Below are 13,871 nucleotides of genomic sequence, written 5' to 3'. Positions count from 1 at the left end.
AAAAAAAAAAACACAATCGTGGGCATTCAGGAACCATGTAGCTGCAACACTGTTATATCCTGAAGGGATCATTTGATACATCCCATTGGTCTCCACTACAGCAGGAAGGTATTACACATTGAGAACTCCAACTTGGAAGTGTCTTTCTTGTATTTTTTTTTTACTTAATAGTTTGGTTTATACATACACATATTCATCCATACATACACAGACTATGTATTTTTCTGTGTGCGGTTATGTATTGCGCACTCACATAGACTAGTCATGATTTCCTTTTCTCCAACAGCTGTCTTTAAAACTAGGCACAAGGGATCTTTCCTTTAGTTCTAAAGACAGTCGAACTGGCCATCGACATTTCCTCATCAATTGCCACAATTTAAGACAGAAGACCAAATCTGACAATGGAAGCTCAACATGCAAAGAAATCAGCATATAATTTATGGGCTCCGCAGTACAACATCTTACCATTAACGTGCTTTAAAAGTTATCAATGCAATACGCACAACAGAAACTGTTAGATAACTAAAACAAGCGCGGTATCGTATAATGTGTGATTGCTGAGAGGTAAAAGCAACAATCACAGCCTAAACAACAACGCACAAACAATATAGTTGCACATAACCACCGTTTTATTACCTAACTTCTTCAGTTATTGTATCCTCCTCCTCGTCTTCGGAATCTGCTCTTCTTCTTCTAAAATTTTTAGCTAACGGCATTATTTAAAAATAATAAAACTGTATCCGAGGGTTCTCCGTAGTTTGTTTTCCTAAACTGACAGCACCCGGCGCAAATTACTGACGTAATCCAGAAGCGCTTTTGTTATCGTTTGCAAGTCAACTACATTCTTGTAAAAGGTAGTTCAGATTAACAGCTTTTTAAAGTTAGGCAACGTTTATTAAGTACCAATTGTCATGCCCTCAGCCGTCCCTCATCTTAATAATTTTAGCTATGTTCCTAAAAACTGGGGACATTGGAGAAAATGTGGTGAATTACCCTAATGTCAATTTGTATACTTCCCCCTTCTTAGACTTTTTAATGTTCACAGTTATTGTTGTCTTTCGGCTTTTCCCGATTAGGGGTCGCCTCAGCGGAACTCCGGTCTGCTAATGATTGGCAGTACATTTTTACGTGCCGAGTTGCCGGCACTGACGCACAACCTTCAACGAAGGTACACCCATTCACGCATATTTCCACACAGAAGACGCTCTAGCTAAGAATCGAACAAGACAACATCTTACTGTGAGGCGACAACGCTACCGCAGCACCACCTCCTTAGTTACAGACTTAAAAACTGGCCAAACACTTAAACATCTCTATTTGGATGTCAGTTAGGTCGGCACCACCCACAACTGCAGGCAGTACCACGGTGTGTTCTAAAGTATGCAATCTCCTAAGGGATTCTTTGTCACAATAAGGACGTGTGGAACTGTTATCCAACTGAAATAATATGGCGGGGAAACTTCGTATTAGTTGTAGCCATTCACGCCTGAGTTGTAGCTATAAGATTACATTTTGTACTCGCATCTAATGTTGTTGTTCTCACCACCCACCTATCATTTTAAAAATGCAGTCATTTCACAAAATGTGATGTTTGCCAACAATATTGTGATCTGTAGAGAGTGTAGGGAACAGGTTGAGGAGACCCTGGAGAGGTGGAACTATGCTCTAGAGAGAAGATGAATGAAGGTCAGCAGGACTAAGACAAAATATATGTGTGTGAATAAGAAAGAGGATACAGGAATGGTGAGGATGCAGGGAGTAGAGTTGGAAAGGTGGATGAATTTAAATACTCGAGATCAACAGTTCAGAGTAATGGTGAGTATGGAAGAGAGGTGAAGAAGAGAGTAGAGGTAGGGTAGAATGGGAAGAGAAGAGTGTCAGGACTGATATGTGACAGACTGATACCAGTAGGAATGAAAGGGAAGGCCTACAAGAGGGTAGTGAGACCAGCTATGTTATATGGGTTGCAGACGGTGGCATCGACAAAAAGGCAGGAGTCAGAGCTGGTGGTGGCACAGTTAAAGATGTTATGATTTGCACTGGGTGTGACAAGGATGGACAGGATTAGGAATCAGTGTATTAGAGGGTCAGCTCACGTTCCAGTTTGGAGAAAAAGCCAGAGAGGTGCGATTGTGTTGGTTTGGACATGTGCAGAGGATGGATGCTGGGTATATTGGGAAAAGGATGCTAAGGATGGAGCGGCCAGGTAAGAGGAAAAGAGGAGGGCCTAAGATAAGGTTTATGGATATGGTGAGAGAGGACATGCAGGTGGTTGGTGTGACAGAGCAAGATGCAGAGGACAGGAAGAAGTGTAAACAGATGATCCGCTGTGGTGACCCTTAACAGGAACAGCCAAAAGAATAATAAGAAGATATATAAGAAGGAAACAAGCTATTTTCAACAGTTGCCATTATATACACCCATAAAATGCTCTTTGTAGTGGTGTATTCCTTTGACACAACCACTCTTCATATATCTCTATACTGTAAATATTCATTTACACAGTTCTAAACATTCTGTACTTTTCAATGTTAAAGTTTCCAAGGAATGCTCAGAAAAAATGTATACATCTGAGTACACTGAGTATGCCTAACAACACCCTTACATGTAAAATATCTTTGCAGCTCACAAAACATTATACTGCACTGCTTGGCAACTTTTTTCCTAAAGTACGTAAAAAACGTACTCTGCTTGTGCTCCTGGATTATTACGCAAGTAATAATTCCCAACAGGGTATGTGTTAATGTGTAATTAACACCTGTCCAGGGGAGTTATGAGACCCGATACCACAAGCAGAGGGCCCCTACACCCCTGGAAGGGCGTTACTTACACATTAACACACACCATGGAGGGCATTAATGCGCTTAGAGAATGAGAGAATGGGGTCTCTGTAAAATTGCTGTGTTTTACTTACTTGTATATATATATATATATATATATATATATATATATATATATATATATATATATATACACATTTATTTATTTATTTATTACTATACATTTTTTAGTATATTTTTTATGTAAAATAGGCCCTTTGCCTAATGTTTCAAACTTTCTGTAGTATATGTTAATGGTGTTGGAGGAAGCATTTTCCATTCAAAATATAACATTTAATAAAATAACGAGATATGTATTTTTTGTCCCTTATTCCTAACTCATTTGGTTGGCAGTCATTGGAGACTGAGATTATTAAATAATGACATACATTTGAGCTTCAGACTTTTATTTTCTTCAGAAAATTCATGCTAACATAAATCCTTTAATTAAGCAACTTTGTAATTTTTATAAGAACAATAATTAAAATCTGTTTCGATTAGAGCCTTTGTTCCCCCTTTATTTTAGGCTTTATCCAGATTTCTTCAGCTGAAAGATACAGAGCCATACAAACTTCTTTACTGCTGCTGCTGCCAGTAGTCATCTCACTCTCTCTCTCTCACACACACACACACACACACACACACACACACATCTCTGCTTCAGAAAAATGCATGCTAACAAAAACCCTGTTATTCTAGCAACTTTCTAAGTTTATAAGAGCAATATATAACTTATGTCCCTATTTTTAGCCTTTTGTTTCCTCATTATTTATTGCTCTGTCGAGATTTCTTGTGCCAAGAGGTATGACGGAGAGGTATGGAAAGCTATTATGTGATGCTGTCAGGGAATCACTCCATCTCTCTCACTCTCTCTCACACACACACAGACCCACTCTCTCTCTTTTCTGCTTCATGTGTGCATTCACTCACACATAAGCACAAGCACACTTTTTTCTGATTCATTTATTTTCGATCATCTCTCTCTCTCTCTCTCTCTTGCTTTCAAACACGCATACAGTCTCACAGGCACACACATACACACACACACACACACACACACACACACACACACACACACACACACATGCACACTTTTTATTTTACATTCACTAAACAGCAGAAGCATTGCTTAGCAAGTGTAAAAGAGCTCAAACAATTTCTTTCTCACACTCATACATGCATACACTCGCACAAATACATACACACACATTTTTTATAGCCACGCTGGTGCAGCGGTAGCATTGTTGCCTCACAGCAAGAGGTTCTTCCGTTCGATTCTCCGCTGGAGCACCTTCTGTGTGGAGTCTGCATGTCCTCCCCGCAGTCGAGTGGTGTTCGAAAGACATGCATAGAATGGGCGTGCCTTCACTGAAGGTTGGGCGTCGAGCTGGCACCTCGGCACCCGTAAAAAATCTAATGTCAATCATTAGCGGACCGGAGTTCCACTGTGGTGACCCCTAACCGGGAAAAGCTGAAAGAAGACCGAACTTTACTTTTTTACTTAAACACTTACTAAACAGCAAAAGTGCTGCTTAGCGAGCATAAAATAATAAAATAAATAAAATATAAATAAAATATAAATAAAATAATGGCAGCAGTTAGTTTTTTTCTGCCTGAGCTCCACGGCAGCTTGATATACTGCTGTGAAGCAGCAGATCCATTTTTTAGCAGGTATTACTTGCATATTAATACCCTGCTGGAGAACACTCATTCTCCAGTCAGGGTACTGATGTACAGTAAGCCCATTCTCCAATGGCCTTTAGAGAATGGGTGACCTGTAGCTCGCACCCTGGTTGGAGAATGAACATTCTCTAGCAGGGTGTTAATTTGCAGGTAATGCCCACTGAAAAAAATTAGTCCATCGATTCACAGCAGCATATTAAGCTGCCGTGGAGCTCGCACTTAAAAAAACAACAGCTGCCATTATGTTACGCTTGCTAAGCAAAGCTTTTGCTGTTTAGTGAGTGTAAAATAAAAAGTAAAGTAAAATTTAAAAAAAGTATGTATGTGTTTGTGTGTTTGTGAGAGAGAGATTGGTTGAGCTACTATTTTACACTCACCAAGTAGCACTTTTGCTGTTTAGCAAGTGTCAAAAAATAAATGAAATAGAAAGAAAGTGTGTGTGTGTGTGTGTGTGTGTGTGTGTGTGTGTGTGTGTGTGTGTGTGTGTGTGTGTGTGTCTGTAAGAGAAAGTGAAGACTGAGAGCAATCCCTGGCAGCAGCAGTAAAGAGGTTTGCGCCCCTGTCAATCTCTTAGTTCAACATTATCTGCATACCTCTGATCTATCCAGATTTTCAAAGAATGTACAAATTTTTCTCTCATATTTTTGGTCTGTTCCTAATAAAATTCATGGCTTTCTGTCAAATGGCTGTGTACTGAAGCCACTAAATAATGACACACATTTGAGTTTCAGACTTCATATACTCCAGAAAATGCATGGTAACACAAAACCTATTATTCTGGCAACGTTTTAAGTTTACAAGAACAATATTTAAACTCTGTCCCTATTTTTGGGCCTTTGCCCCCTCACCATTATTTCTTGCTTTGTCCAGATGTTTTGTGCTAAGAGATTGAGAAGTATGTTGAATAAACTTAAAATAAACGTGAGAGAAAGGCTCAAAAATAGGAACATATTTTAAATGTTGCTGTTATAAATTCACTTTACATGAATATTATAATCGGCGTCAGCATGCATTTTCTAAAGCAGAGGTGCACGTGCGACTGAGTGAGACTGACCAGTAGCAGCAGTAGTAGTAAAGAAGTCTGCATACCTCTCGACTTTTCAGCTGAATAAATCTGAATAAAGCCTAAAATAAAGAGGGAGCAAAGGCTCAAAAATATGAACAGAATTTAATTACTGCTCTTATAAAACTACAAACTTGCTGAAATTATAGGATTTGTGATACCATGCATTTTCTGAAGAAAATAAAACTCAGAAACTCAAATGTATAACATTATTTAGTGACATCAATCTCCAATGACAGGTGACAAACCAGACATTTTAGGAGTAAAAAAACAACAAAATAAAGTAAATACCTGGATACTTTTCTAAAGTCTTATATTTTGGATATAAAATGCTTCTTCCAACATCATTAGACACACACACACACACACACACACACACACACACACACACACACACACACTACATCAAGTCTGAAACATTAGGCAGAGGAATTATTTTACATAAAAAATGTATAACAAATATAGTAATAAAAATAAAATTAAGTAAAACACAACAATTTTGCAGACAACCCATTCTCTAAGAACAATAGTGCCCAGTTCATTGAAATGACAGTTTGATGAAGTGATAGAGACCCTATTTCCACAATAACATACACCCTTTTGGGCATTATTGCTTGCTTAACAGCTAGTGATTATTTATTTATGTTTATGTCTCTGCAGTGTACCATCATTAAAAATGCCACAATTATGGATTTTTTCTTTTTATTTATTTTTTTACAAAATTGACTAAATCTTTCTCACCCAATAGAGCAGTCATATTTTTTGCTTTATTATTAAAGTAAATTTCATTATAATATTTTCCTCGTTTCATGTCATATTAAAGTGTTTAAGATATCCACAGTATTTAGAAGAAAACTAGAAATATTTTTCCTCTGTAAAATATTAGGACATTTGGTATTATTTCCTGCAACTGTCCCCCCCCCCCCCCCCATAAGTTGTATATACCTCATAGCACAAGAAATCGGGACAAAGACCAAACTAACTGGTGGAACAAAGGACTAAAATAAAGTCATAATAGGGAATTGTAAAAAGGAGAAGAATCTAAGCATGGCATGGATAGACTACAAAAAAGCATTTGGCAGCATCCAACACTCATGGATAAAAGAATGCTTACGTATGTATAAGATACACCGTGCATTGATCAATTACATTACCATGACCATGAAACAGTGGCAAACCATTAAATATTCCTCTTATAAACTTGGAAGGTTTCTAGAAGAATAAAAGGATTTGAGTTGACATGTATTTTCTGAAGGATATGAAGTATGAAACTCAAATGTATGTTATTATTTAGTGTAGTGAATTCAACCTTCACTAATTTTCCAGAAAAGTACAAATCTTTTGAAAAACAGCCCGAACATATGAGGCAAAAATCTAAACAGTTAACAGGTATGAAAGATTGTTCTGATACAAGAGGGAGCATGACCAGGGGTAACCCCATCTCTTCCAACTAGTGCACTGTTTCCAAGGTTCTGCATTGACTCTTAGATGTGGTGGGGCCAGTTGAGTAACGTATATGTGTGACTCCCTTCACAAAAGAAATGCTGTGCTGTTCTCACTTTACTGAACCCTAATACTGTAATGTGCGTTGTGTTCGCATAGTCTGAGTATGAGATCTTGTATAACAGTATGCTACAATTGAATTGCTTTAGTAAGAAAAGAATATCCCCTGGATTTACGAAGCCCTTTATGGCGTGCAGGATTAGTTTAAGAGGTATTTTTGGCAATATGGCCGACATGCGATCCAGGAACGTGTTCCTGGAAAGTGCACATGAGCTCTTAGGCTAATCCTGCACGGACCAAGCTCCTGTATGCAAATTACCCTCATTTGCAGGTGAAAATCATGCAAATGAGGGTAATATATGATCCAGGAAGCTGGCAGCCATCCATGCAGGATGTGTGCAGTGTGCAGAAATATTATTAACCGAGTACAGTTCTGCAATCTACAAAACGGAACAATGATAGCTCCAAATAAAGGCTGCATATCATTGAGGAAGCATGCCTATGTCCAAATAGAAGCCCATTGGCATTGCAAACTGTTAAAAAAAATCATAAACAACTTTTAATTTGATTTTCGCTGAGCTCGCCTGGTTAAGCATAGGGTAGCAATGCGCAAATGGGATCAGGGGGGATAATAAAATAAACCTAAAATAAGCATTCTAACTGAAATCAGTATTCTGCCATGCAAGTCAATGGCAGTCAGAAGACAACCTGGCCAGTGAGTAATGGTTGCTTAGGGGGGAGGCTCAGTGTGGGACATGTAACTATGCATTAGCAGGCAATCCTATGCAAATGAGGGAAGGGTTAGTGAATCACAGATTTTCCCAGGGTGTGAGGCAGATCCCAAGAGTGTAAGAGTATAAATAGTTGGGTGCAAGACTAGGATATAGGTGACATCATGGGGGGATGTGTCAGGCATATGTAAGTGGATTGGAGACCTGTGGCTTGTGATTGCTCCTAGCTTAGCACAGTTAAGCTAGGGGTATGTCTAAACCTGCCTAGCACTCCCTACAGAGTGTAAGCGGGTGTGCATGCTGCGCACTGGGTTGTACAGGAAGAAAAAGGAAGTTAAACCAGGAAAAAGCAGCTCTGTGCACATTTGAGCACTCCATTTGTGCAGCACACCCCTGGGCTTAAACAGGGAGGCAATGGGAAAAGAAAGCAGCAGTATGAAGGTAATCAAGGAGAACTAGCTTAGCTGACAGGTGAAATGTATCAGAATCAGCCAATTACACAGGCAGCAGACCAGCCCAGCCCAGCTCACCACTATAAATTATGCAAACACCTTTCCCCCTTGTTTTTCCCAAAAACTCTGCACCACCGGTGTATGCAGATGGGAACATTTTACAAAACGAAAGCAAGGGAAAAAATGTTAGGGGCTGCTTTTGCTATCATAAACCAGCATGTGCAAGAGGCTGAAGGTGGTGAGGATGTGAATGCTGCTGAGCAACCCACAGTAAGGAGACAGAGAAGAGTGTACAGATCCAGGGTAACCTACCAAGGGCTACATGAGCTGGAGATAGTGGAGCGCTATAGGGTGGACAAGGGACCTCCTACAGCATATTGTTGAGCTGTGCCAGCCACGACTGACACACAGAACCAACAGAGGGGAACCCATCCCAGTGAATACCAAGGTATGTTTAGGCCTAAGAATACTAGCTACAGGTACCTTCCAAAGACCAACTGGGGTTATGATGGGGATCTCACAGGCATCAGCATCCAGGGTATTCCACCAGTTCCTGGATGCCACATCAGTACATGTCAGTAAGCATGTATATTTCTCCATCACCCGTGAGGCGTTGGCCAGCAATATGCATCTCTTCCACCAAATATCAGAATACCCTGAGGTAGTGAGTGCAACAGACTGCACATACATATGCATTAAAGCACCACCAGGTGAGCGGGGTATGGTCTACATCAACTGCAAGGGCTTCCCCTCCATCAACTGCCAGGTCATGTGCAATGCCCAGGGCATAATAATGAATGTGTGTGCTGGCTGCCCTGGAAGCTACCACGATTCCCACATCTAGCATCTGATGCAGCTGTACCAGACATTTGCCAATGGGGACATCCCACACGGTCACCAAGTGGGGGATGCTGGATACGCACTGGAGCTATGGCTGATGACACCCATCAGAAATGCACACACACCCGAACAAGAACTCCATAATGAGGCACACACACAAACACGAATCATAATAGAGCATGTGTTCAGGATGCTCAAGTCATGGTTCCTGTGCCTGGACACATCCGGTGGAGTCTTGTAGTACTCACCAACTACATGTACCCAAATTGTCCTTGTATGTGCCATGCTACACAATATGATCCTGTGGAAATAGCTGCAGCAGGAACAGCATGGGGCAGGACCACACAACCCCCCCACCAGTGCCAAGGCCTGCACAGGCACAGAGTGACACAGAGGAGGAACAAACTGAGCCTGCCCCAGTAGGCAGAAGGAGGTGTGCCCAGTATGCCCTGGCCTTGGCAAAGAGGCAACACATAGCACATGCACTGACACAGTAGGGACCCAGGGAATGACACCTCTCTCTGACTCACACATACAGTAAAAGGGATGCCAAACATGACAGTACCTGTACTCAACCATGTATAGGGAGTGTACTATGTGCATCCGACATAGGCAGCCCTGCAGCACCACCCTCAGTACTGGGACACCCACAAGGTAAGTGACTCACACATGCCAGTTGAGGGGGCACATACCCAACAACAGTCACAGCCAACAGGATAGGTGTAGACAAACACAAACAAATGCTGTACTATGGCCTCTGAATGAGCCACATGTGTAACCCCTACCCCAGCTCTACACAGACAGACTACAGCAGGCCAGCCAGTTGGATGAAAGTTGTGAAGGCTAGGAAGTCAGAAACTAATATGTAGGTAGTGAAAGCTACGATCTGTAGTACAATGGTATGCCGTTAGCCAGCACGATAGGTAAGACTACAGACTGAAATGGTGTACCTGACATACCAGTACGGTCCTAGCAACTGTGTAAAAGTGTAAGGTGTGCCCCACCATCCTATGTACACTTATAGTAACAGTCAGGTGTGCCCCCCACCCCTGTGTAGAAATGTAGAAACAGTCAGGTGTCCCCCCCGCTGTACAGAAATGTAGCAACAGTCAATGCCAAATGACTGATGTATACCCTGCAGACACAGCATGCTACCTGTCGGTGTACAACACAAAGGTCAGCACCACAGTACAAACCACCTGGACTTGATCCACACATGCAATATTGATGGCCGTACTGGGCATGCTCACAAACACAGAGGAATGAAGGCAATGTCAGTCAACAACATACTAAAAGCCCATACTGGGCATGCTCACATACTTGAACACAAGAAGGCCATGTCAGCAAACAACAGTGGACCAGACATATCTAGCAGTTGCAGTTCTCAGTGCAGACACATGTCAGTATGCACCACTCCTGCCTTGCATACACAGTGGATAGGAATACAGACATATATGTAAGGACAACACACTATAATAAGCCAAAGGTAGACAGACATAGATGTGTTGAAGAAGAGGGGATGGTAAAATGGAGCCATCTGGGCCTGTCCCACCCAGCACACAGCCAAAGGGCCCCAAACACATGAGGTGCAGATGTCACTCACTGCAGATACTAGCCACCAGTATCTGTCAGCATGACAGCGTGTTGCACGTGCCAGCTGTGAAACATGACTTTACAAGGAAGTTGGCACCTAGTAGCTGTATACACGTACCTGTGGCATATGACCCCGTGTGTGCCCGCATGCGGCATGTCAACCCCTACATGAATGGGTTACAGCCCATGCACACACTGCCCTCCCCATAGCAGTATCATGACAAGCCTGCTGAGGTCATCCAATGTAAAATACACCTTTGGGGGAGCTGTAGCTCAGTAATCCTCATGGCGCATCCCATAACTGTGTACAGCTGTACTGATAAACTAGTTAAGTAGTAGTCCTAACCCCAGACTTGGCAACTGTGTGAGTGTGTGTATGTGTGTGTGTCTTGGTCTCTGCCTGTGTAGAGAGAAATGCTTTCTAGGCTACTCACACTCAGTACAGTTCATATACACAACATTGGCAAGGCTGCTGATGTCACACACCTAGAAATACACCTCTGGGGAAATCAATGCCCAGTAGTCTCAGTAGCACATCCTGTAACTGTGTACTGCTGTAGTGTGATAAAGCAGTTAGGTAGGTGTTCTAACCCCAGACCTGGTGTGTGTGTGTGTGTGTGTGTGTGTGTGTGTGTGTGTGTGTGTGTGTGTGTGTGTGTGTGTGTGTGTGTCTGCATAGAGAGCAATGCTTTTTAGGCCACTCACACCCCATACAATACACATACATGACTTTGGCAAGGCTGCTGATGTCACTCACCTAGAAATACACCTCTGGGGAAATCATAGCCCAGTAATCTCTGTAGCGCATCCTGTAACTGTGCACTGCTGTAGTATGATAAGTTAGTTAGGTAGGTGTTCTAACCCCAGTCTTGGCAATTGTGTGAATCTTTGTGTCTCTGTCTGTTCATGACTGAGTGACGGACAATGCTTTTTAGGTCACAAACACTCCTTAGAATTCATATACCCAATGTTGGCAAGGCTGCTGATGTCACTCACATAGAAATTCACCTCTGGGAAAGGCATAGCTCAGTAATGTCTGTAGCGCGGCCTGTAACTGTGCACTGCTATATTGTGATTTAGAACTGTGGTAGGGTTCCATCACCACCCATGGCAGTTCTGGATGTTTTACGTGTGTTTCAATGTCTGTGTATGGAGCAATGCATCATAGGCTACTCACGTGCAGTACAATTCAAATGCCCTACGTTGCCAATCCTGCTGATGTTATTCATTATGAAATACTACTTTGGGGTGAAAGTTCCCTGTAATCCCTGTGGTGTGACCTATAACTGCTCCATGCTGTAGTGTAATATAGGCCTTGGCAGGGGTTCTATACCCACACATGACAGTTGTGGATGTTTTGTGTGTGTCTCATTGTTTGTGTAGGGAGCAATGCGTTTTAGGCTAGTCACTCTCAGTAAAGGTGACATGTCCTACTTTGGTAATCCTGCTGATGTCAATCACTGTGAAATACACCTTTGGGGAAGAAGTACTCCAGTAATGTTTGTGGTACGTACTATAACTGCGTAGTGCTGTACTGTAATAAACTAGTTAAGTAGGGGTTCAACTCCCAGACATGACAGGTGTGTGTGTGTGTGTGTGTGTGTGTGTGCGTGTGTGTGTGTGTGTGTGTGTGTGTGTGTGTGTGTGTGTGCGTGTGTGTGTGTGTGAGAGAGAGACTTGTATCCTGTGTAGAGGTGAGTGTGTGACACCTGTGGCCAATGTGGAGGGGGTTTTGCTCATTACTTTTATGGTGGCCCTACTATATATTACAATGTCAACCATACAGAGATAACAGATGTAAATTAGCTGGGAGGCTGGGGTGCAAAGCTATACCCATACATGACATCAAGGCCAGCCAATCCAAATTAGCAACCCCACTATTACCATGAGCACATACTCAACCCATGTGTCATACGCACACACATGCCTAGGCAACAGCCAATATGTGGTTAGTACACTGCATATTGGCCACTGATAGTAACTATGCAGTGATAGCAGTGGGCTACAGAGGGCATGTCACCCTGGCCATCTGTCCAATATGCATGTACATGCAGACAGTGCACCTCCACCATGTTCCCCAATGGACACCTGCACCACCTGTGGTGCCTACACATGTGACTCACAACGGGCATACTATGCCTGACAACATGCCCTGTATGGACAGTTGACACTGACATCAGGAAATGCTGTTGGTATGCTATCAATGTAGGTGAAGGGTAAACCTGCTGCCCATTACCAGTTCCTGCCATGGGTGGGCAAGACTGGCACAACTGATGATAAACTGTGTTCACAACATGGGCCAGACACCCCAGGTAGAGTTCCATATGTCACTGTACATGCATGTGGGAGGTGTGCACATCCCAAACATCATCCATGTCATAGACTAAGGAACACATACATGGCATGTGGTTTACAGCATTGGCCACACATAATAGTCACCCAGCCGACTGGATGGGGGATGCAGTACCCACTTGTGTGGGCAAATGCAGTAACTACAGCCCTAAGCCACAATGCAGACCATTGTCATGTGGCCTGATGCCATGGTATACCCATTGCCTACCCCTGTACAGCCTGCTGGCACAGTTGACCACCACACACCCATGTAGACATGCACCCATGCATGTCAGAACTGTCTCCCTGTGTGTATATGTGTGTGTGTTGTATGGTGTGTATGTCCACATTTACACTCACTACAACCCCCCAGGGCATACTGAAGCATGCTGTCTGATGTCTGACATCTCCATACTCTTTGCCCATACGGCCACCGTATGACCCGTGTGGTGCATGTGATACCTGCACATTGATGTATTGTGGCAATCCCACTACTGATGAGTTGCACTCCTGGCCCAGCCAAGTGTGTCAATGTGTGTGCATCCCTGTATGAGTGTGCCTGTGTTGATGCTGGCACATGTTCATGCAGACAGGCACGTGTACGACACCTACCGTATATCTACCATATCCCTGTTGCAGATGTCACTCACCCTGTCATATATGTTCTGAGTGCTCCAAATCAGGTAACCCATGTGGTGCATCCAATAACTGCATTGAACTGTGATAGCACTACATAGTTGTCAGGGGTTTTATACCCTGTGCTGGTAGATGTGTTACACAAACATGCTTCAGTTTTATCCTCCCACACCTCCCTGACATGTATCTGCATCTGTCTGCCTCCCCCACGCCCTCTCTG

General features: G+C 42.6%; 1 protein-coding gene across 1 annotated transcript in view; it reads right to left on the bottom strand.

The window, feature by feature from the left end:
• CCHR16.PART0H9orf78 (chromosome chr16.part0 C9orf78 homolog) overlaps positions 1 to 843 on the bottom strand; it is an 849,816-nt gene extending 848,973 nt beyond the window's left edge. Inside the window, exon 1 of the mRNA XM_044058434.1 lies at positions 637 to 843. Coding sequence (XP_043914369.1) covers positions 637 to 716 — 80 coding nt within the window. The 5' untranslated portion in view covers positions 717 to 843. The remainder of the gene's footprint in view (positions 1 to 636) is intronic.
• Between the last annotated feature and the right edge of the window lie 13,028 nt (positions 844 to 13,871).

This window comes from Protopterus annectens, chromosome 16.part0 (genome assembly GCF_019279795.1).
Source record: "Protopterus annectens isolate FY-2018-M chromosome 16.part0, PAN1.0, whole genome shotgun sequence".
Lineage (NCBI taxonomy): Eukaryota > Metazoa > Chordata > Ceratodontiformes > Protopteridae > Protopterus > Protopterus annectens.
Note: the sequence above shows the minus strand (reverse complement) of the source record. Positions and strands in the feature narration are given on the sequence as shown.